General features: G+C 45.8%; 1 protein-coding gene across 4 annotated transcripts; it reads right to left on the bottom strand.

Annotated features, from left to right (window-relative positions):
• TRIM3 (tripartite motif containing 3) lies at positions 1-21946 on the bottom strand. Of its 4 annotated transcripts, none has more exons than XM_044668076.1 (13): positions 21893-21946; positions 8673-8838; positions 8338-8569; positions 7918-8069; positions 7452-7632; positions 6267-6999; positions 5680-5783; positions 4997-5164; positions 4276-4452; positions 3719-3722; positions 1259-1329; positions 932-1072; positions 1-849 (listed from the first exon to the last, which is right to left on the bottom strand). In XM_044668076.1, exons 2-13 carry the CDS (start codon positions 8801-8803, stop codon positions 697-699), a joined length of 2247 nt encoding a protein of 748 aa, XP_044524011.1. In that variant the 5' UTR covers positions 8804-8838; positions 21893-21946; the 3' UTR covers positions 1-696. The 4 variants fall into 4 exon arrangements, with proteins under 4 accessions (XP_044524011.1, XP_044524012.1, XP_044524009.1 ...); XM_044668077.1 differs by lacking the exon at positions 21893-21946 and adding an exon at positions 12529-12757 and having other exon boundaries at positions 8673-8783; XM_044668074.1 differs by lacking the exon at positions 3719-3722 and having other exon boundaries at positions 4284-4452.
• Positions 21947-25608: the final 3662 nt, after the last annotated feature.

Below are 25608 nucleotides of genomic sequence, written 5' to 3'. Positions count from 1 at the left end.
TGGAAGCCACGGAGACCGTTTATTTTGTACATCGAAGCGGGCCGGGCAAGGGTATTACTGTCTGTCAGTTTGTCTGAGAGGGCAGAGGGACAACTGTGACCTGCCAGCCTACGGCACTGCCCCGGGAAGCAGTCTAGCTGGGGAGGCCCCACACGCGTCCTGGAGACAGGCCAGAAGGACCGGCAGGGGCTGATCTACGTGATGGGGCTAAGACCAGGCCTAAAGGGGGTCTAGACCCCCCCTCTTGGGGTATAAATCTAAGTGGGGGTAGGAGTTAGGGAGGAAGCTTAGCACATTCTTGTAGAAACCAAAAACCACGTGGGTGGGTGGGCAAGTGGGCAGGCAGCAGGATGGTAAGCTCAGGGAGATCTCCTAGGCTCTCCAGCCCCCGTGGCCTCCCCCACAGCCTCCCCTCCACCCCAGTCACCAAAGCAGGAACCGAATAAATAAAGTGCAGCGTGAAGGGATGTGGGGGGGGGGTGGAAGGGAAGAGGCAGAGATGGGGAGAGGATAAAGGTCAAGTGGTGAACGTGGGGAGAAGGTCCCTGGGGAAGGCCCTGGAGTGGCAGGGGGCACACGGCGCCCACATTCATCACTCCCTGATCTGGCCCACAGTGGAGGGATCCTGGGCCCGTCCCATCCCTGAAGTGGTGGCGTCCATCGGTCTATCCATCCAGGTCTGGGCCGGCGGAGCAGCTACTGGAGGTAGCGATAGGCCTTGAAACAGTGGTTGCCTGCATCAGCCACTACCACGTGGCCGTCGGAGGTCAGTGCCAAGCCCTGGGGGCCATAGAGTGGTTCTGCAGTGGTGTTGATATAGGATAGGAAAGAGCCTGTGCTGTCAAACACCTGTAGGACGGAGGCAAAGTCAGCAAAGCGCGGCCTGCCCCCTGCCCCTAACCTCCCACAGCTCCAGGGACTGAAGGCTCACCTGGATGCGGCTGTTTCCCCAGTCTGCCACAATAATGTTCCCATTGGAGTCCACAGCCACGCCAGTAGGGGCATTGAACTGCCCATTACCTTCGCCGTGGGAGCCGAACTTGAAGAGGAAGTCTCCATCTGCACTGTACACCTGGGACGGGAGGGGACTTAAAGTCAGGTCAAAGACACCCAGCATAGGAGATACAGGGGGAGGGACTGAGAATAATAGAGAAAAGAGGGAGAAAGGGGCTAAAAAGAAATGAATCATGGGAGAACAGCGGCCCGGAGATCCAGAGTGTGGAAAGTATAGAAGGGTGTTTATGGGGAGGTCACTAACCTTCACCGAGTGATTATGGAAATCTGTCACCACAATTTCATTCTTGTTATTCACAGCAACAAAGTGGGGACCTTAAGACACAGGGAGGAAGCAGAAAGAAAGAATTTCTTTGTGGAAATGGGAATAATAGCTCTCATAAACTGCTCAGAGATTTACTGAGTGGTCCCAGGATAGCAGATATGTGTACGCAGCGTGTGTGTCTGTGTGTGCATGCACACACTGATGTGCACACACACATATTCCATGGAGGGTAGTATGTATGAACACAGGGAACCCATGTGGGAAAAGGGGAAAAAGGTAGGTGAAGGGGTGGGTGACCCTACTGTCTGGACCTCTGAAGACCTCCACTCACTCATAAAAGAGGCTTGATTTGCCTTCTTAATGATACTTTTATTGTTCAGAAAGTGAAGGAAACAATTAAGAGAACTGTTATAAAAAACCTGATTCCAACCAATATAGAGGAACTCATTGAAGTGCTGATTAATTCTAGCATTATACAGTACCATAAGAAGCTAGACTATCAACTTTAAGAATTATGGGACTGTGTGATGGGCCAGGGACACTCTTAAAGATTGATAAAGAAAAAAAGGTTTGTTTGTTTTAGTTGATAAACTAAATGGTTTCTGATAAAAAAAAAAGTTGATAAAATTCATGACCATCTGCTAGGGAAACTAAATAGAAAGCCTGTACATTGGGAGATTGGATTAAGTGACATATATAGTTCTTTTCAATTCTGGGTCTGACTTCTTAAGTAGATTTAAAAAAAAATATATGCAAATACAAAACAAAGTTATTTTGCTGCTACATATTACATGAAAAGAAGTCTCACATGAAAAGAAAAAGAAATAAGGGTTAATGGTCCTCTAGTGATAAGAAGATATTCCCCAGGAAAAGTAGGATGTGAGTGCTAGAAAAAGCAAGAAAAAGCAGAATAATGTGAAGAGAGTCAATCTAAAAAAAAAAATTCCTATCATTTTCTACTTCAGAGAAAGTCATGTTAATTCAATTTGACTTCCTCCAGGAAGCCTTTCCCAATCTTCTTTCTCCATTAAATTCTCTTATATTTACTTATCTTCTTACATGTTGTATTTCCCTGGGAGAGGATAAGTATTTTGAGGGCAAGGGCTGGTTTTCATGTTTTCATTGTATCCCTTGGTAAGAACATAGCACCTTGCAGGGCAGAAGGTACTTAACAGACATTTACATTAAACTGAACTGCATTGCAGTTGAAGGGCTAAAAACCTTGGCAGGATAGATTACTCATTCTATCTTAAAATTCTTGAGAGAAGAGAAGAGAAGAGTGGAAAGATAGGACCAAATGAGGCAAACCTCTGCTTAAGAGAATATATTTCAAAGAATTCCTTGGATAGGAGTCAATGATAAAACTTTTTTATTGGGCCAGAAAAAAAAAGGTACTTTTAAAACAATGAAATACTTCTAACCCAAATACAAATAATTCCAATGAGGAAGAGAAAGATGAACTGATTTGGATACGTAGGGAACATCAACCAATTCAGTGCTTACTAAACATTATGAAAAATAAAAACAGAGCCGGCTAACTGATAATGAATGTAAGAGTGACTTGATTCTGCAAAGATAGTGTTAGTAGTAGAACATACAGTATGAGTTGAAACGGAGGATAGCCAACAAAGAGAACTAAAAAGTTTTTTTCCCCCTTAGAAGCAAAAGGAAGATAACAGTCTTAATTGAAAACCTTTAGAGATCATTAAGGTTTGCAAAGCCCAGAACCTCATTTGATCCTCACAGCTACCCTGGGAGGTTACTGCTATTTTTATCCCTACGTTCCAAATGAGGTGGGCAGAGGTTATGTGGCATGCTCATGATCACACACTTAGAATTGCAGCCTAGAGTAAATGGGGATAGCAATAATGTTCAATGGAGGAAAGGCAGAACCACTCAATTCAAATTCTGCTCCTGCTTTCTCTGTGAACGTAGACGATATTTGGACTGGGAAGGATAAATAAACAATGGTAAACAGGGTGAAAACCCAAAAAATATAGGAAAGCACTTTACCTGGACTAATTGTATCTGAGACTGAAAAAAAATGAAAAATGCATAGAAAATGAGAAAAGGACAAGGAAATTGGAAAATGTTGGTATGCTGTCAAAACTTTTTTTTACTCAAACTAGAAATAATGGAAATTTGAAGTTTCGTCTGCAATCATTTATAACTAGTTTTTCTTTCTTTGATTTTATTTGTGAAATGTGTTGACCAATAATTTCTGAGCATAACTTTTTTTAAACCCTTACCTTCTGTCTTAGAATTGATACTAAGTATTGGTTCTGAGGGAGAAAAACAGTAAGGGCTAGGCAATTGTGGTTAAGTGACTTGCACAAGGTCAAAAAGCTAGGAAGTGTCTGAGGACAGATTTGCCCCCAGGACCCTCCCATCTGCAGGCTTGGCTCTCTATCCACTGAGCCACCTATTTGCCCCAAGTACCATCCTGCTGGAGCATATCTAGAAGTAGGTGACCAGGATGATGAGAACAAATGAGATCATCCCACATGAAGATCGGCTGAAAGAACTTAGGACATTTAGTTTGAAGAAAATAATGATTCCAGCAATTTAAGTTATATTGTATATCTGAAGATATACAGAAAAGAAATTAGATTTGCTCTATTTGACCCTAGAGGACAGGACTAGAAGCGATGGGTAGAAGTTACAGATAAACAGATTTAGGTTTAACATAAAGAAAAACTTCAAAGTGACTGGGTTTCTGAAAGGAAAATCATCTGCTATGAGAGGTAGGAGGCTCTCCAGAGCTAAAGGCCATCAAGCAAAATCTTGCTAACCCTTTGTAGGGAATTTGGTAGAGGGAATCTTGTTTAGGTGTAAGGGCCTTCTGCTTCAGAGCTGTGGAAGTCCCAGGGCAATGGATATGTGTGGATAGGATGGCCTCAGATCCAATATAAAGAGGATGTCTCCAAAGAAGAAAGAGTCTTGGGGTAATGGGAAATCTCTTAGTAATTTTCAGGGTTTCTTGGTTATAACCCTACCCCCATACCTGCAAAGTGGCGGTCAGTGGCACCACGGCCCCCAAAGCGACCCACTAGCTTTCCATTGGGCTGGAAGGTGAAGACGCAGCAAGCCTTGTTATCCACCACGATGATGTGCCCGTTGCGGTCCACAGCCACACCTTTGGGTCCCATGAGCCTCCCAGCTCCAATCTTGGTCTACAAAGCCCAGAGAGAGAAGAAGGGTCTAAGCTAGTCATCCAGGATAAGGTAAGTCTAGGGAAATCATCATGTCTGAGCGTAGGGTCTAAGGAATAGCCTGGGATGGAAATAGAGAGGCCAAGAGGTATAAGGAGAGGAAGGAAGGGACCACTGTGAGCAGAGTAAGGCTTCTCCAATCCCATTCTTCCTTTTGTCTCTCCAAGGAGGAGGATTAGACTCCTTGGCTCCAGGAAGGAAAAAGGAGGTAACGTGAGACTATAGAGGACACCAGAGCTAGGTCTAAGGGACCTAGGCTAGAGAAAGGAAATTCTTGTTTAGACCCAGAGCCAAAAACAGTCCAGGAAAAAGGAGTTGTGCCAAAACTCCAGCTGGGAGACGCGTAAACTCTTTCTCCCTATCCCCATAGCTCAATTGTAGATCCAGCTCCCTTCCCTCCCCCCCATGGACCACCTCTTAACTTTCACCTCTTAACTTTCAAACAGCCTTCTCCCTTCTCACCTCGGCACAGGGAAGGAGATGGAAACTGAGGAGCCAAACACACCTTGAACTTGCCCTCGGGCGAGAAGACGCTGACCCAACGGTTGTCATAATCAGCCACGATAATGTCACCATTGGTGTCCACTGCCACGCCTGTGGGGCGCTGTAGCTGCCCAGGAGAGCGGCCTCGTACCCCAAAGCGGAGTTTGAACTGGCCTTCATTGGAGAACACCTAGGAGGAACAGTGAGAGATCCAACTCTCGTGGAAGCAGGCTCACACGAAGGGGAGCGCGACTGAAGGGAAAGAATCCCCTAGCTCTAGGCTCCAGACCCTTCTCTTCCTCGCCGGTGGTTAGAGAAAAAAGGCGTCTGCATGACAGGAGAACGAGCCCTCTCCTCGAATCAGGACCTCCTCCTCCACGGTCTGACTCTCAAAATCATCCAGACTCTCTCTCCTATCTCCAGCGGCCCCATCCCAACCCCTTCCTCACTCCCTACACGCATAGCCAACCATTCCCTCGCCAAGAAATGCTCCCTGAGTCAGGGCAGGGATGAGTTCTAGGTTCTCCCAGCAAGCAAAGGGAGCTGTGCGTCCAGAGGAGGCCCGGGTGGCTTCGCTCCCCTGATGCGGGGTCGAGGTGAGCGCCCTGGTCTTTCAGAGGACGCCATTCCCACATGGGCGGACAGTGGGAAGGGGGCATCCCTTCGATGCCGGGTGGCTGGGGTAAGGGCATGATCGCTCTCTACCTGGATGCACTGGTTATTGCTGTCCGCCACCACAATACGCCCGCTGCTGGCTGCAGAGATGCCCTGTAGGTTGGTGAATTCGCCCTTCTCCCGCCCACGGCTGCCTGTGGGAAGAGAGGGATGAAAATAGGCCCTGAAGGCAAATGCTCCTCCCCGTCCCGGTTCCTGTTTCTGTGACATTGGAAATGTAGGGTCTTAATATTGATATCCACGATGTAAACTTCGTGTGGATGTTTAGGGGACTTGAAAACTACATTTCCCATGATTCCTCTTGTGTAATCCAGGTGGGCAGGAAGTGTGATTTGTGATTATGTAGACAGAGGTATAAAGTCTCAGGGCTTGATTGGGACGCTCTTTCCTAGGAAGCAGCCAAGGGGAAGGCACGGCGAGCCATTTTTGAATTAGATTTTAGCAGGCACATGGTTTTCTTAATTATCAATATGGATTATAATAAAACCTTAATATTTTAAAATATACCCTTCTGTATTAATTTTATTTGTTACATTTCCTCCTCACACAGACAGACAGACGGTCAGAGAGACAGAGAGACAGAGACACACACGCCACTGACCCCGTACGGGCCTCACCAACTCGGAAGACGAGCTCGTCCTCGATCGGGTTGTCCTTCCTTTTGCCTCCTGTGCTGTACATGGAGCTGGGCCGGCGCACGGCCTTCTGTCGCACGTGGCCCCCGGGACCGCCGGGGGACTTGACCCGGCGCTTGACATCGTCAGGAGAGGGGGGCAGGTCACCGGGGCGCAGGGCACGCACGCGGAAGGGGCTGCCCCGGACGGGCTGCCCGTACAGTAAGACGGAGAGGAGAAGTTCACCCTCTGCCCGGGCGGTGTAGACCAGCTCGTAAGTGCCGTTCTTGTGGTCCAGCACGTGGGCATCGAGGCGAGCCCCGTCGGGGCCCGTCAGCTCAGCCCGGAGCTCGGCGCTGCCCGTGCGCACGAGCTGCCCGTCCTTGTCTTTGGTGGTGATAGTCAGTGAGGCTGGCTGCCCTACCAGGGCCTGGCGAAGGCCCTCGCCCGTGGCCACCGTCTCGTGGGCCGTGGCGCTGGTCGTGAGCAGGGCGCCCAGGTTGAGGATGGAGCGGCGCAGGCCATCCGTCTCTAGAAGAAGCTCCAGCTGCCCGTTCTCGTGAGGCCGCTCAGGGAAGGCTTGGCTGGCCAGCGCCGCCAGCCGCTCCCCCATCTGCTTGCGCACGAGCAGCACCTCCGTCTCCGAGCCCAGCCGCAGGGCCTGCTCCGCAAAGCTGCAGCTGCTCCCGATGTGCTCCTGGCCCTGGCGCAGCGTCTCCAGCTGGGCCTGCAGCACCTGGGGGCATGGGGCGGGCACCGTGGGGGCATAGATAGGGTACCATAGGGGCACTGGGAGGGTAACATGCAAAGGACACCAGGGGGACAGAGTGAGTGCACCTTGGGGCAGAGCAGGGGCATGGAGCACAGGGACATGGGACGGGGGCACCATGATGGCACACGGGGAGCACCATGCAGAGGGCACTGTGGGGTGCAGGGAGAGCACCACGGGGCACAGAAGGGGCATTCCTATAGGGAACAGCAGGAACAAGGACCATTAGGGCACAGGAAGCACTGTGGATCACAGGGAAGTGGTGCTAAGGCTAGACCCCAAGAAAAAGAAGAGCCCAAATGAGGAAGGGACTAAGGGAACAGAATGGGGAGGATGAAAAAAGGAACAGGAGAGGGAAATGGGGGAAGGATGGGCAATGGGAGCGGGGCGGGAGTTGGGAAAGGGGGCTGGGAGCCCACCTTCTGCTTGGCCCCACAGATGGCCTCCAGGTCCCTGACCAGTGCCCCCTTGCGCTGCTGCAGGGCATGCTCCAGTTCCTCAAAGGCCCCACTGATTTGGGCCAGGGCCTCAGCCTTGCGGTCCACCAGCTGCTGACTGATCTCTCCCACTAGGGCAATGGCTGCTGTCAGCTGGGGCAACCTACAAGGGAAACAGGAGAGAAGGGCTATCGCTACACGGATCAGAGGATCAAAGATCCACAGAAGGAAACAAGAGACCACGGAGGCTCCCTCCTTGTCCAACTGGGGAAACCGACTTGCATGGCGTGCCCAGGGTCACACAGCTCGTAATTACCTGTGATGCAGGATTTGAATCCACTGCAGCATTTTATCTAGCCTGAGAGGGGGGCCAGCTAAGCAGCCCTTCTTCTCCCCTTTCCCAGGGTCCCTTTGCCCCACAGGCTCAGCATAACCTGACCATTCCTACCGGCTGCGAACAGTGTCCAGCTGTCTCTGCAGGGCTGCCTTGTGCTGCTCCACCACATCCCGGAGCAGCACCGTACGGTGTTCCCCATGTTCCCCCGCTCGACATTCCCCACACATGGCCGTCTCACACGACTCACAGTAGAACTCCATTGTCTAGGAGCAAACAAGCAGAAACTGATAGGTCCGAAGCTCAGCCCCTCGAGCCCCAACAGCCGGCCACCCCCAATCATCTCTTAGCCTACCTGTGACCAGTCTTCCCCACTGGCCTCCCCCTCCGCCAGCCAGAGCCCCCAGACCTCTCCATCCATAACTGTCCCAGCTCCCCAGGAGCCTACTCCTGTCTCTTTTTCTTCCCCACCCCACTCTTTGTGTCATCCAGGCAGGCACAGCCCTGGCCTCACTGGCCCTCTCTTGGGCCCACCTTGCCTTCATGGTTGGGACAGGAGAGAGGACGCCCAGCCACAGCACAGAGCGGGTGAGGAGCAGTGGGGTCACGGCCTCCATCGGGGGTCCTCTGCATGACTTCTATCAGGTTGCTGATAAAGAAGTTATTCTGCAAAGCAGAAACACCCTGCTCGGGGAGGATGGAAGTCTGACGGCATACGGGACATGACAACGTCAGACTTTGCGCAGGGATGTAGCTCTGCAAGCACCTGCGAGGAGGAGAAAAGGGTATCGGCAGCATCAGAGTATGGGCAGGACGAGCTGGGGTTGGTTCCCCCATCACTGCTACACCCACACACACACACTACTTACCTCTCACAGAAGGTATGCAGGCAGGGTAAAACCTTAGGGCAATGGTATCGATCGAGGCAGATGCTGCACACCAGGAACTGCTTGTCGATCTGCCGAACCACCGGGCTGGTGCTGCCCTCCCGCTTCGCCATGGTGCAGGCAATTAGCTCCTCTCCCTCAGGCCAGTCTTTAGGAAGAGATAAACACAAGTCACTCAATCCCCTCTTTCTCCCAAAAGAGGTGCCATTCATAGCAACAGCAGGGCAGAGAAGAGAGCCTCTCATTTCCTCTTCTACCCTCTATCGTCCTCCAAATGGCTTCCATGGGAATGTTCCTTCAGATCCATTCATCTCTTAGTAATAACATCTCTTCCCCATGTGAACGCTGTAGATAGCCATACAAACTCCCTCTTTTCTGAATCTCTTCCTTCCACTAGCATGAATGTGTGCTAAAACTGGCTCGCTGTGTATGCAGGAGACTAAAGATGGAGTGGAGAAATCTGGGACAGTCAGTGCAAGAGAAGATGGGCAGGAGAGGATACAGGCCCATCCACACATCACTGGTATTTGTGACATTTAATATTGTAAAGGGCAGCTAGATGGAGCAGTGAATAGGGTGTAGGATCTAAAGTTTAAAAGACCTGAGTTTGAGGGCAGCTGGGTAGCTCAGTGGATTGAAAACCAGGCCTAGAGATGGGAGGTCCAAGGTTCAAATCTGACCTCAGACACTTCCCAGCTGTGTGACCCTGGGCAAGTCACTTGACCCCCCATTGCCTACTCTTACCACTCTTCTGCCTTGGAACCAATACACAGTATTAATTCCAATACAGAAGGTAAGGGTTTAAAAAAATAATTAAAAAAAAAAAGACCTGAGTTCAAATTTGTCCTCAGACATTTTACTAGCTGTGTAATCCTGGGTCAATCATTTAATCCTCTTTGCCTCAGTTTCCTCCTCTATAAAATGTGCTAGAGAAGGAAATGGCAAACCACTCTAGTATCTTTGCCAAGAAAACTCCAAATGGGGTCACAGGGAGTCAGACATGACCAATAAGAGATTCTGAGAGATCACTTTCCTGGCCAGAAATGGCAAGGGCTCCTAAGAGATGCTGAGTAATTAAAATAAGCTAGAGAAGTATATGAAGAACTGATGGGCTGGGATGAAAAAGAGCATAAATAGCCATTTGGCTCATGTTGTACCTATCATCTCTGTTATAGCATGAAATAAAGAATATAACAGGGGCAGCTGGGTGGCTCAGTGGATTGAGAACCAGGCCTAGAGACGGGAGGTCCCGGCCTCAGACACTTCCCAGCTGTGTGACCCTGGGCAAGTCACTTGACCCCCATTGCCTACCCTTACCACTCTTCCACCTATAAGTCAATACACAGAAGTTAAGGGTTTAAAATTTTAAAAAATTTAAAAAAATTTAAAAAAGAATATAACAAAGGAGATCCAACTGAAGTAGGAATCTTAAAGGAAGATGAAAATCATCTAAGCAAGAACACTCAGGAAGTCGAACCTGATCAGGAGTTGAGGGGAAGCCTAAGAATAAGTGTGGAACATACTTTCTGTGAGCCCTAACATAAGGTTTGTGTGATTGCTCTAGGCAAATGGGTTGTGGGTCTGAAAAGTGTATCATCACAGAGACCCTCAAGTAGCCAAAGATGCTTCAGAGGAATCTAGACAGAGTAAAGTAAAACCCAATATCTGGGACCTTAAAGGGAAACAATAAATGTTGGAGGGGATGTGGCAAAATTGGGATGCTAATGCATTGCTGGTGAAGTGAATGGTTCAAGACTTGGGAGTATTCAGGTTCTATGGGGGCTAAGTCAGGAAGGTTGGATAAAAAAGCTGCAATCATAAATTTAGAGCTGGAAGTAACCATAAGGGCATCAACTTCTTTGTTTTACATGAGGAAACTACTAAACAGAGAAGTGTAGTGATTTTTCCAAAGTTATATGGCTAGAAAGTATCTGGGGCAGTTTGAATAATGTTTTTTTGACTCAAGAAGGAAATGAGTAATGTGGGGGGGGCAAGGTAGGGAGGGAGGAAAGGATATGGGGGGTTCCTCTGGAGCTTGAGTAAGGTAAAGAGTTCAAGGGCTTTTAAAAAAAGTGAAGGGGCTGCAGAAAGGATATAGGAACTGGAGAGATGTGGCTGAACACTGAGTGATAGAGGAAAGGTTCAAATGACTAGAGAACTCTGGGAGTTGAGGAGCTCAGGGATTTGGGGCAAGGCATAACCCAAGGTAGCAAATATTTAAAGGACATGGTGAAGAGTCTCTAGATACTAGCATAAGGAAGGCTATATAATACAGTATCGTGAAAAGACTGCTGGATTTGGAGTCAGAGAACCTGGGATAAATCCAACTCTATCACTAAGTAACTGTATGACCTTGAGCAAATCACTAAGCCTCCATGGGCCTCGATCCCTCATCTGTAAAATGAAGGGGTTGGACTAGATGGCCTCTAAGGTTCCTTTCAGATCTAAATCTCAAGATTCAATGATTGAAATAGAGAGCAATGTCAGGAGACTGCAAGAGAAAGACCAGACCCCACTAAAGGAGTTTTGGGGCTGAGTAAAGAAGAGTCTTCCAGAGCCAGGAAGCTAGTGGAATGGGGCATGAGAAAGGGGAACATTGGGAAATGAGCGACATAGACTCAAGTACTGGGAGACTTGAGACTGAATGAGAGGGCTCCTTGGGATTGCCTTAGGAAACAAAATTTGGATGAGAAGAGAGTGATGCAGATGCTGACCTAGGAGGATTTCACATACATAGAGGGGCTGAGGGAAGGAGAAGATGCAGTGGTCTTAGAAATGGGTTTCAGTGCTTCCTTGGAGACAGGGTGAACTCCCCAGACCGTCAAGAGGCCACTATGCAGTCCAACCAGCCCAGCCCCCAGCCCCACTCACCCTTGGACTGGCCAGGCCCCAGAAGGGGGCACCAGGTGGCGCTCTGGGGCAACACAGTGGCAGTGCAGCTGAGCAGAGGGTGGGAAGGGTGAAAAGCAACCAGTGTTCAAGGCTAATGCTGCCTGGGGCAGGAGGGAGCCTACAGAGCCTCGGCTCCTCCTCTTCCCCTTCCTGCTGCAGAGGCATTTCGCACTACCCCTGGCTGGCGTTCTGAGTAGGGCACAGCTCCCACTCCCCACGCCCCACTCCCCACCCTCACCCCTGCCAGGGTCAAAACTAAGGGACCCTCCTCCCCACTCTCCAGAGGGAAAGTCCCCCTTCTTTACGCTGGAGCCATCAGCTGAAAAGGTGGGGAACTCCCTTCCCTGGGTTCAGCTTGGGGACTGGGGGAGGGGAAAAGGGCGTGTTCCGGAGCAGCCCAAAGCTTTGGGTAGTTGGGAACCGGCTCCTAAGATCCTGATGTAAGAAATCTTAATCATTCTTATCATATCATAGGCAAGGAGGAAGATGGGCACAGATCCTGGAGAGGGGGCAGTGACAGCGGTGCAGGACGTGCAGCCTAGGATTTTCAGCAGCAGAGGGGAGATAGTGGCAGCAGGTGGGGCCTTGAACAGGAAGGGCTGGTTGGAAAACAGAGAAGCCTGGGGTCAGGACAAGGAGGCCAGACCTGGCGGCAGAGCTATATATGGCAAGGCTCTGGAGGCATCATACTCATTAAAAGTGGAAGCATGGATAACAACAGCATGGGCTTTTGTCCGTGTATGCCACAGCTTGCCATAGTCATGAGGCACCCTTTGGGCAGCGATTGCCTTCCCTATCAGTCACCCTAAATTTGGCCTGAGTGCTTCCCAAAAAGGCTCTCTTGTTCCTTTCTCAAATCATACTTCTGATATCCTTCCTCTCTCCTGCCACCCCCCACCCCCCCACACACACACACCACATTCTGCTTTCTCCTACACAGCCACACATAAAACTGGATTCAGTGGCCATCCTAGAGCATACCTTACATAGTCATGTCCCTGCCTCTTTGGCTCATACTGCTCAGACCACTTTAAAATGTTTTCCCCCACTACTCTCATGTCTGTACCTGTCAAAATCTTACCTAGTCTTCAAGATCTAGTCATTTACCATCATATTCATTAAGCCTGCCCTCATCTCCCCCCAATAAACTCCTGTAATTTCACGCTACATGCCATATTTTTCCTTCCTTTACTTTTGTGCACATATTACAAATGGTAAAGGGACTAGAAAAGATTCCAATTGAATCTTGGTTGGCCCAGAGAAGAAAAAAACTATTAAGGTAAGTCGAATGGGGGGGCAACTTCATAATTGATTTGGTATAATTATTTGGAGGCTATCACAGAAGAGGAATTAAGTTTGTTTGTTTGTTTCTACCCATAAAGCAGAACCAGAAGCAACAGGAAGAAGGTACTGAGGTGATTTTGGCTTAATTTGGCTAAATAATAATTTAATACTGTCAAAAATTGAAATGGGGGTAGCTGGGTAGCTCAGTGGATTGAGAGCCAGGCCTAGAAATGGGAGGTCCCAGGTTCAAATCTGGCCTCAGCCATTTCCTAGCTGTGTGACCCTGGGCAAGTCATTTGACCCCCATTGCCTAGCACTTACCACTCTTCTGTCTTGGCTCCAAGACAGAAGGTAAGGGTTTAAAAAAATTTTTTTTTGAAATAGGTTGCTTCAGATCCTGGTCCATCACTAGGAAACAGACTTGATTATCACTTACCAGAATGTTATGACTAGGGTTTCTTTCATTAAAGCTGAAAAGGCACCTCAGAGGTCATTCAGCCCAACCTCCTCATTTTATAGCTGTGTAAATTTGAGGCCCAGAGAAGTAATTTGCCTAACATCACCCAAGTATCAGTATGTACTCCTAAAGCACAGGGCAGTGCCAGAGGAAAGTGCAGAATCATGCTCACCAGAAGTAATACAAATACATGATGTTTGAGGTTCACCCTGCCTCCTTGGTACTTGACAGCCCTTTCATTCCTCTCACTGCCTCTAGAGTACACACCCTATCCTAACTTCCCCCTATCGCTACACTCTTCTCTTTCCTCACCACCAGATTTCCTTCTTCCTCAAAGCCGTCCTTCACCCCATTCTCAACAGATGATCCTCCCTTTATAGCATTGTGTTCCCTTCCCATCAACCACCACAAAAGTCCCCTCTTTCCTCTTCACTGATAGTGATCAAATGAGTTAATGTATCTAAAGGGTTTGGATTTTGCAAACCTTATAGTAGATTTCCTCAACTATAAAATGAGGAGGTTGAACTAGATGGATCTCAGGTCCCTTTCAGTTCTAACTCTAAGATCCTCTCCAACAAGATGTTATAGAAAGATCTGGACTTGGAGTCAGAAAAAACTGATGTTCAAATTTAACTTTTCCCTGATAAGTGATATCCCTTATGAGCACATCACTTAACTCCACTGAACTTCCATTTCCTTATCTAATGGAGAACTTCTAAGGGGAAATAATATCTATATAGCCCTTAAACTTTTCATCATAACAGCACTGCTATGAGGAACAAGCAAGATTAAACAGTGTTCCAAAAGTCTGTGCAGTATTTTTTAAACCCTTATCTTCCATCTTAGAATCAATATTGTATATTGGTTCTAAGGCATAAGGGTAGTGAGGACTGGGCAATGGGGGTTAAGTGACAGTGACTTGCCCAGGGTCACACAGCTAGGAAGTGTTTTGAACCTACAACCTCCCCATCTTAGTACAATTTTTAAGCATGTACGTGTGTATAACATATTATGAGTATGTGTGTACATGTGATATACACTGGATAGGACATATATATTATATACATAGCTATAGTTTTACATGTATACATGTATAAATATATGAGTTTTAAAAAGCTTACAGGGTATATAAATTTCAACTATTAGTTTTACCATCACCATTCTCACCATCCTTTTCCTCCTCCTCATCTTTCAAGACTAAGTTCCATTCCTACCTCCTCCAAGAAGCTTTCTCCCAAGCCTTCCAACTCATTCATTTAACAGATATTTCACTGAAGATGTACAATATTCCCAGCTCTATGCTAGGCCATTTAAGGGTATAATAAAAGAGAAGTCACAGGCCAGAAAATCAGAGCCCACAGCTTAGCTGTGGAAAATAGAATACACACACACCTCTTTAATTAGCTGATAAATCTGGTCTTATTAGAACAATAACCCAATATGAATAAGATGAAAGTTAATACATTTAAATGAAGTTTTATACTTAGCAACTGCACAAGAACAGAACAATACTAGCTGCCATTTAAATGTAAGAGTTCTAGGGCTTTTGAGTTTACAAAGCAATAACATCTCATTTTGTCTTTATAACAACTTCCTGGACTATTCTTAATCTTTTTATCTTACACATGAGAAAATTAAGGCTGACTTTTCCAGGGTCACACACATAGCATGTGTCCAAGGCCAGATTTGAACTAAGTCTTCTTGATTCCTGGTTCAGTGTTCTATCCATTATGCCTCCTAGGACAGGGAAATATAGATAAACAATAGTATCTTGGAATATAGAGGGTTTTCCCTCATTAGAGTGCTTCAAATGAAGACTAGCTAACCACTCTGGGAGGATGCTATAGGCACTGATTCTCAGTCAGGCATATGGAACAACTAGTTGCAGCAGGTATAGCACTAGGTCTAGAATCAGGAAGATCTGAATTCAGATTCAGCCCAAGACACTGACTAGCTATGTCACCTTGAACAAGCCACTTAATCTTTGTTTCACTCAGTTTCCTCAACTGCAGAATGAGGATAATAATGGCACCTACCTCCCAAGGTTGTTGTGATGATAATACAGTAGGTGCTATATAAATTTCTTCCCTTCCCTTCTTCTATGTGATGGATTTATATGGGGCTTTATTTTCCCTTTTGACTCTTAAGATTTTGTGATACTGTAAAGTGGTTATTAAAAGTGAAAAACATCCAGGGGTTTTAATGGACTACAGACCCAATGAGTCACCATTGTGACTGACAACAGCCAAGAAATTTTCATGTGCTCTTGGGTTGCATTAACAGAAGAGTATTCAAAAGGAAGGGAGTGATAGTCTTGTTTACCCTGCTCTAGTTGGACCACAAATGGAGTACCATGAACAGTCTTGCATACTGAATTTTAGGAAAGACATGGACAAAATTAAATGGGTACAGAGGAAGGCAACCTGGACGATGAAACAGAGACTAGACCATAGATCAGTCACAGGACCTGGGAGTATTTAGCCTGAAAAATTAAAGACTTAGAAGGGGCATAGCTATCTTAAGGATTGTCTTGTGGAAAAGGGGATTTGATTTGTTCTTTGAATAATAAAACTAGGGGTAGTGGAGAAAAGTTGCAGAAAGGCAGGTTTTAGGTAGATTTAGGATGCAAGTTCCTCTCATTTAGAACATAATGACTTCAAGGGCAGAAACTATTTCAACTCTGTGTGTTTGTATCCCCACTGCCTTGCGCAATTCTCTGGAAATAAAAGACTTAATATTTTTGAATTAAACTGATGGAAGGAAAAACTTCTTAGCAATTGGAGCTGTCCAAAAGTAGAATGAGCCTCATAAGGCAATAGGTTCTTCATTTCTGGAGATCTTTAATTAGAGGAAAGGTGACTACCTCTCAGGAATGTTAACTACTTTCTCTTCAGGTATTGGTTGAACTAATTGACCTTTGAAGTTCCTTCCAACTGATTCCACCAATGACTCCACTCTTAACTGACATTCGTCTCAATTAGGCTTTCATTCCCTCTTACTACTTATAACAGAGTCCTTAACAATTTCTGCTTCCAGGCTTTCTAATATGCAAGATCTGAATGTATCACTCATCTGCTCAGTGACTATTCACTTCTTATAAAATAAAACAGAAACTCAGCCTGGCATTCAAGACCCTTGACAATCTATTCCAATATTTCATGGTTTCTCTCAGAGAAATGCAGTGGGTTGCAAACTGTACTTGGAATGAGGAAACCCTGATTTCAAATCCAGTTTTTGATACTATGTGATCCTGGGCAAGTTGCTTGACCTCTCTCAGTCTTGGTTTCTTCATCTGTAAAATGGGGATAACAGGACCTACTTCAGAGTTTTTTGTGAAGAGAAATGAGATAATATATATGCTTTGTAAACCTTAACAAAGCATATGAACGTTAGTTATTTTTAATTATTCCCTTTCATGTTCTGTACATTTCAGCCAAATGATACTATTCATTATTCCCTGATTTTGTCCTGCCTTCTTCTATATCTATACATTTCTACAATCTAGTGTCCATGTCTCAGATAAATCACCTCTAAACACACAACAGACCCCTCCACCCAATGAAATTCTTTTCCTTTAAGATTCGGTTCAGATGTCACCTTCGCCCTGAAGCCTTCCCTGAGACAAACATGAAATGATCTTTCACCTCCTCTATTCTCATAATCATTCTCTGTCTTGTTTAGCAGCTATATGTGTGTTTAGCTCTGTTATTAAAATGTAAGCTCCTTGAGAGCAGAGATTATTTTATTTTTCACCTTACATCCCTACTGGTAAAGCACAATTAAAGAGAAGGGAAAGGAAGAAGTATTTGTTAGGTGCATGCTAAGTACTTTACAAATATTATCTCATTTGTTCCTCACAATAACCTTATGAGGTAAGTGCCATTACTATCCCAATTTTATAGTTGTGGAAACTGAGGCATATAGGTTTAGTGATTTGCCCGGGGTCATAAGCTAGTAAACATCTGAGGCTAGACTTGAACTCAGGCCTTCCTGACTACAGGCCCAGAGCTCTACAAACAGAACCAAAAAGCTGTGCTCTGAAGCACAGGTCCTCACACATAGTAGGCACTTAATAAATGGACAGAAATTACTTCCCAAATACCCAATCATGGAGAATAGAGCCAATAGTTCTATGCCTTAAGCATCCTTCCCAGAAATAATGAAATTCACTTAGCAGTCACTGAACTAACACATTTGAAAATAGATGTTTGGATGAAAATTTTTAAAGTGAAGGTGTTGTTTAAAAAACAAAACACGTGAATTCCAGTAAACATTCTCTTTTCTTCCTGAGGGCTATGATATTTCAGAATTAAATTAAACTACTATTTAAATGGTCATTACCTTTTTTACCCAGAGATCCCACTATTGGGCATATACCCCAGGCAAATTAGACTGAAAAAGAGATAAAATATATACTATAATATTCACAACAATACTCTGTGATGACAAAGACCTGGACAAAGACCTGGAAACAAAATGGATGCCCACTGACTGGAGAATAGCTGGAAAAAATTATGAAATCTGAATATAATAGATTATTATACATTAGAAAATAAGGACAAATATAAAGAAAATGGAGAAATGTGGAATGATTTGCATGAATTAATGTAGAAGAAAACATGCAAAGCCAAAAGAATGTCACACACAATGATTATGAAGATGTGCATGAAAAGATACTAAAAGGAAGTCAAACTAGAGGTAAAAATCTGTGAAGTTCCCAGATGATGACATATATCTCCCTCCTCAACCTATCAAGGAGAGGGTTGACAGAGCAGGATGTCTGCCACATTTTAAAGTGAAATCACTATTCTGGATGGTTTTTATTATTTTCATTTGTCACAAGGGAGGACACTTTGGGGACTATCCCCCCCCCAGAAATGATCATGATATTAAACAAAAGATGTCAATGAAATATATTTTTAATGATCAAATAATGGTTTGTTTAGAGTCTTAAATAAACAAGTAGGTAAAATTCTTTTTTTAAATGATGCAAAAAGTTGTGGGTTTTATCTTTATATTAATTTTGAGAATGGCAACCTGTTGCAATAGAGACAACACTAAACTGAAAATCTGCCACAATAAAACTTTGAGAATTTAAGCAAGTCATTTCTTTTTCTGGGTCTCATTTCTGTAAAATTAGGATGTTGGGGCTGGATAAAATACTCACCAACTCTCAAATTCTATTGTCTCTGTTTAGATAAACTATATTCTTCCATGCTAAAGAAACATCAGATATGATTTCAGAGTCAATATTGATATAATCTTTGAAAAAATCATTAAAAATGGGAAAAGTTCCAGATCAGTCAAAAAGGGCAAGTGCCAAGGTTTTCTAAAAGGAGAAGTCGTACAACAGAAAGATGAAATGGTAAATTTGACATAACTCTCTGGCTACAGATTACTACATGAGTGTTGGTCACCATTTAGAAAAGAATGTGGTATTGGTTCCTCCATAAAAATCCTGTTCTCACCATAGCATGGAGGTGACCCTGGGGCTCCTAAAGTTGAAGACAATAAACTACAAGCTCTGACAGGTCCCACCAAGCTGGAAAGACTTCTTGCCCAAGTCTGGCGACAGACTGTGTATCTGTCATCAGAGGACCAGCCTAGTTAAGCAGAGGTTCATCACCAGACTGCTGCTTGCCAGGTAAAAGCTTTTCTTTCTCCTGGATACAAACTCATGAAGATCTTCTATTAAGGCATTTTACTCCCAGTAAGATCACAGAACTTATGAAGTATAAGAAAGTAGTGTCATAACTCAATAACATTTTCTTTTCTTATGAGGTTACTATGTGGGTAAGACATGGGCTTAAATATTATACATTGTATCTTGATGAAGGCTAAGCATTTGACAGTCTTTCACAATACCCTTAACAAAATGAAAAAAAAACTATCTATAAGGTTAAACAATAGTACAATTAGGCAGATATACAGGTGTTTCAACAACCAAAGAACACTGATTAATGAAGCAATATCAATCTGGACCTAACAAAGTGTCCAGGAGAGTGCCACAGGGATCTGTCCTAGATCTTGTTCTTTTTCAAGATTTTTTATCAGTAACCTAAAATGAAGGTATAAACAAAATGCTTCTCAGATTTATGGAAAAAATGAAGGAGAGATTGCTAATAAGTTAGATATAAAGATTAAGTTAAAAAAAAAAAACCTCCATCCATAGCATAGACTGATGTTGTCCAGTCATTCTTCAGTTGTGTCCAACTCTTTATGACCCCATTTGGGATTTTCATGGCAGAGAATACTATCCTGGAGTGGCTTGCCATTTCCTTCTCCGGCTCATTTTGAAGAGGAGGAAAAAAGTCTCTCTGACTCCAGGCCCAGCACCCCATCCACTGCACCACCCAGCTGCCCATAGACTGATAAGCAAAATTGAATAAGTCTTAATAGTGACAAATGTCCTGCTCTTAAGTTCAAAAGCAGATAAAATGAAAAAGAATGGCAGTGTGTACAGTACTTCATGTTAAAATTTGGGGGGAGAGGTTAATGGACTGCAAGATCAATTTGAGTCATTATTCTGATACAGCTAACAAGATCATATGCTATATTAGTCTAAGTACAGAATCCAGAAACAAGGGAGGTGATAATCTTAGTGTCTTGCTCTAGTCAAACAACGTCTAGTTTTGTGTTCAGTTTGGGGGGAGAGCACATTTTCAGAAGGACATTGACAAAGTGGCATCCATCGCAAACAGGATAACCAGGTTAGTTAAAGAAACTCAGAACCATGCCTCCTGGAGCCCAAGTGAAAGAACTGAGGATGTTTAGCCTAAAGAAGAGGGCTTAAGGAGAATATGATTCTTCAAGACCCAGATGAGATGTCAGTTCATCTGTGAAATGATTTCTCCCTCCTCAGAATATCCATACTACTTTCTTTGCAATTCTCTTACTGCCTTTTCGCATTCTACCTTGTGCTACAGTTTCTTATGCCTAAGACTTTTTCTTTTCTAGTAGATTTAGCTCTATAAGAACAGAGGATATATACTATTTTATTGCCTATTATTAGGAGACATCTACTAACAAGGATAAAGACTGGATCTGAAGTTAACAAGGAATCTAGGCAGTTATGAGCTGTGTAACACTGGGCAAATCACAACCTTTCTGGCTCATCTGTAAAATGGGAATAAAAATAGCATCTATCTCCCAGGGTAGTTGTGAGGATCAAATGAGATATTTTTAGAACAAATCTTAAAGAACTCTGCAAATGCTAGCTGTTATTATTATTATTATTAAGAGGCCATGAACACAATCTTCAGTGAATATTTGTGGAATTAATGACTATTGGAAGGACTGTCATAGAATAGGAATTAGACTTATTCTGCTTACCTCAGAGGACAAAACTAGGACCAGTGAGTACCAGTCGTTGGGTTATTGATTTTGCTCAAATGTAAGAACCATATCACTGTTCAAAAATGGAATGAGAGCTTTGGCAAAAAATGAGTTTCCTCATTATTGAAAGTGGTTAAAGTAAAATTGCAGGAATTTCTCTACTAATGACCTCTGAGATCCAATTACTGCAGAACCATTGATAGATTTTTGACTGGGGAGTGACAAAGCTACAGAGTCAGAGGGACCATTCCTAGGGTGGCTCAGAAGGAATTCTGTGATCTGATTTGTGTTCAAATTTGAGCAGGGTATATGCAGGATGGATCAACGATAAGAAGCCAAATAAATAGGATGATCACTTCCTTCCCTGACCTATAACACAATCTATATCACATGGACAAGCCACAATCAGGGTAGCTGTGGAGAAGAGATGAGAGAATACCTATATCCAGGGAACATCAGTGTCTACCACAAGGCAGTACCAACATCGGTGCTAGGCAAACTCAGTTACCAATCCTACAGCCCCCTCTACCAGAGTGTAGCCTGGCTTGGTATGACCATGCCAGATTGGGTGGGCCGGGGAGGGAAATAGGCAGGAAGCCAACGCCAGAAGGAAGGGAAGCTACAAGAGTCCAGAAACAGGGAGGGGCCAGACGTGGGGTTGTAGTGAAAAACCAGATTCCTTCTAATGCGTATAGGCCCTGGAGCCCCTTCCCATCCGCCTAAAAAGAGTCTTCAGGGAGAGGGGGAGGGGGATAGCCCCCTAAAGAACACAGAGAGCCATCTGGGCAAGTCCCTGCTTCCCAATAGGCTTCCCTCAGAGCCACCTCAGACACGGGCCAAGAGGTGGGCCCAGATTTCCGACCTTCAGTGGACAGAGCTGCAGAGGAGCATCGCTCCTATCCCACCTGCTACCCCCTTTTCGTCCGGGTCTTGGGATTACGGAACTAGGAGATGCATTCGGCTTTCTTCCTTTCCATGGGCCGGGAGAGGAGGGGGGAAGAGAGAGGGGGCTGGGAAAGGAGGCCCTGATGGGCAAATATCAGCAAGGGTTGGGCTAGCAGGAAAGGAGAGGGGACACAGGGGATGGGCGTGCCAGGCGGTGGCACTGTGCCCTGAAGCAATCCCATGCCAGCTGTGCCCTAGGGACAGGGAGGCCCTTCAGCATCAATGCCACCCCACCTCACGCACCAGAGTAGGAGACGCAGGAACCAGATAAACATATATGCGTACATACCTACACCCGCAAACAGGCATGCCTCCTGTCACAGAGTCAGCCACACAATTGCACTAGCAGGCACACAAGCACACCCTGCGAGGCAGCCGGGCCGCCCACCCGCACCGCAGCACTCACCCCAGGCTGAGGAAAGCTGGGAGGGGCCGGGAGCCAGGTTCCCCGCCTGGCTTTCTGTGCCGCCCGGCCGAGCTCAGGCTCACGTGGTGCTAGCAGCGCTGTCCCCGCTGTCCCCGGGGCCGTCACTGCACCAGGCTGACCGAACGGCGCCGCGCCGCACCCACGTCCCCGTCCCAGCGCCCGCCCGCCGGCCCGGGCTGCACAAGGCCGGGAAGGCGGGAGAGAGGGGCGGGGAGAAAGGAAAGAGAAGGAGGGACTGGCGAGGGGCTCTACGACTCCCGGCCCCGCCCCACAAAGCCCTCCCCGCTTCCCGCCGCCCTACCCTACCCCACCCCACCCCGTCCAGTCCAGGGTTCCAGAGTCCGGCTCCGCCTACGTTTTAGCCACTCCGCCGGACTAAGCAGACTGGGAGGGGTAGGGGAGACGAAGCAGGGGGAGGGGAGAGAAGAGGTGGGGCTGTCCTTCGGCTCTCTGGCTCCACCCCAACAGCACCCACACACACTCGCCCTGTCCCGCCCCAAAGCGGGCGGGGGAATCGAGCTCCGCCCAAGGTTCCCCAGAGTCCGGCCCCACCACACTATCCCCAGGACCAGGACCCACACAACCTGTACTTGGGCCCATCACTCTACTACTTGGCTTATCCCAAGGCCTGCTCCTTAATCTTATACCCCCGCTCCTTCCTGGGCACATATACCCCCTCCCGACGGTGTTCTCCTCCGCACCTCCCTCTGGTCCCAAATAGACCCAGCCCACCATGGCCTAAGATCCCTCCTCCCAAATCCCGAGGCACAGTATTGTCCTTCCTACAAGCCTTCCCCATTTGGCCCAGGGCTCCTCCCCACCTAGGCCTATTACCCAGTGCTGCCGTCTGTCCCAGACTCCCTCACCCCTCCCACTGAGTAAACTCTTCCCCCGCCCTTATTCTAGGTACCCTCTAATCCCATGGCCTCTCCTATAAATCCCTGTGCCCAGCGCCCGACCCAGCCTACAACCTATGCTACCCATTCTCTAACCCGTCTAGACCAACCTGCCCATTGTCTGAACCAACCACCCCGTACAGACGTGGCATAGCTAATCCAGCCAGCCTTGGCCTGCCCCCCCCTCCCTCCCGCCCTGGGCAGATCCCTAGATCCCTCTGTGACTCCTCTATTGTCTCCGCCTCCAGATCTAGCCATCCCCTCCCCCCACCAAAATCTCTAATGCCCCCCATAACCCTATTGTCCCTTCCCAAAAACGCCGAGCTCCCACTGAATCAATCTATTGTCCCCACAATACAACTAAACTCCCCGCTGAATCGTTTATTATTCTAACACGTATTTTCCCCGGTCAAACTCCTCCCCAATCCCCAATAGATCATTCTCAGTACTCCGACACGAAGGGGCGTATTCTGGGGGCAACCCCTTTATTCTCCTCTTCCCGGCAACTAAACCGCCCCAGCTGAATTCTTCTCCATTGTCCGTATACAGACCTCCCCTCCCACTGTCCCTCCCTTCCACTGCCAACCCAGAGTCACTCCCTGGAGGTCTTTATTGTTCCCTCGGAGACCCCCTTCCCCCTTACACAGTAGATAGATGATTAGGTAGAGATCGTTCCTTAGAGACTTAGCCTCAGTCAGGAAGACTTGGGTTCAAGTTCAGCCTCAGATTTATTAACCTGAGTTTCGCCCGCAGCCCTCCCCCAACACTTTTAGATTATAAAGTATCAAACAGGGAAGAACTGCATAGGCACAAGGGGTTTCCTTCACTATGAGTGCCCTAAATCATCCAAAACAGCAAAAGATCATATAGATGCCTTGCCCAAAGACAGTGGTCTCTTCACGGCATTCTCTCCCCACTATCATCTACCTCCGCAAAGGTCCTCTAATTGTACATCCTCCCCAGGAGCCAATGACTCCCTAAACATAGACCCCCGCCCCAATTCCACTTGTACTATTCCCACACACAGACTTCCCCACCTTCTCTTCTAAAATAGACCTCAGGAACTTTCTATGTATCCCAAAGGAGAACTCACCTCTGTCTTCCCACACATAAATACTACCAGTTTGAGGGAGACCCCCTCCCCCAAACACTCTTGTCTCATAGATTAAGAGCTGGAAGGGACTTCCAAGGTCATTCATTATTTTGAAATGAGGAAACTGAAGCCCTATAATGACTTGTTTACAAGTGTCAGAGCAGGGGTTTGAATTCAAATTTCTCTGTCTCCAACGCCAATATCCCTCCTCTACCCACTCCCCAATAATGTCCATTTTTCTCACACGCAAAATCTGCAACTGTTCACCCTGTATGGTCTCAGACCCTCTACAGACGGTACCTTCTGCCAGCTCCACAGCCCTCCCTGTTGTAGACTGCACCGTGTCCCCCAAATAATTTCTCCTGTTCCTATCACACACACACACCTCAACCCCCATAGATTTCTTCCTGCTTCAATTAAAATATCCAATTAGTTGCCAAGCCTTGTGGATTCTTCCTGCACAACTTAGATGTGTCTACTTTTCTCCCCTCACTCAGCTATTAACCTAGTTTTGCAAGAATGTATCCCCTCAAAGTCCATCAGTTAGTGGAATAAATTAGATAAATTGATGTATACGTTGTTGATGGAATACTATTGTGCTATAAGAAATGATAAGCAAGATGATTTCAGAAAAAAGCTGGAAGGATTTGCAGGAACTGATGTTCAGCAAAATTGGGAGAGCATTGTTCACAGTAATAGCAATATTGGATGATGATCATCTGTGAAAACTTGGCTATTCGCAGCAATGTAAGGATCTGGGACAATTCTGAAGGGGAATATGACAGGGAATCTTATTCACCTCCAGAGAAACTGTTGGAGTCAGATGCCCATCAAACTATACTATCTTTCACATCAGTTTATTTTTATTTTTAATATATTTAGTTTTAATTTAGTTTAATATATATTTTTAATATATTTAGTTTTATTTGGGGGTTTGGGTTTTGTATGAGTGTGCTCATACAACAATGACCAATGTGGAAGTGTGTTTTGCATGATAATACATGTATGGCCCAGATCAAATTACTTACCACCTCAAAGTGCAGGGAGGGAGATGGTAATGTTGAAAATTATTTTTACATGTAATTGGGAAAATAAAATATCTTTTGAATTATAAAAGAAAAAATAATATATTCCCTCTCACCTGGACTATTACAATAATTTCTAATTGGTTTCCTGCTTCCAGTCTTTCCCTTTCCTAATATTTTCTCCACACAGCTACTAAAGTGATCTGTCTAAATTATCCAGTCATGTCACATCTCTACCCAAAAATTTTCCACGGCTCTCCATTACCTCTAGAATATAATACAAACTTTTCAGGCTGACATTTTTTTCACAATGTCCTATTTAAATTTCTAGTTATTTTCTTCTACTGTCCTCGCTGATTATTTGTTTGTCTCATATTGACCTGCTAGCTATTTCTTTTATAAGAAATTCCTTCTACTACCTTCATGTCCCTATATAAGCTGAAGGCACACTCTCCTCAAAAAAACATGTGTCACCTCCTAAAAGAGGTCTTTCTTGACAATGCCCCCTCCTGGACTTTGTACTTTCTATTTCTTGACATTTCTTTTAATCAATAACTAAAATTA

This window comes from Gracilinanus agilis, chromosome 3 (assembly GCF_016433145.1).
Source record: "Gracilinanus agilis isolate LMUSP501 chromosome 3, AgileGrace, whole genome shotgun sequence".
In the NCBI taxonomy this organism is placed as follows: Eukaryota; Metazoa; Chordata; class Mammalia; order Didelphimorphia; family Didelphidae; genus Gracilinanus; species Gracilinanus agilis.
Note: the sequence above shows the minus strand (reverse complement) of the source record. Positions and strands in the feature narration are given on the sequence as shown.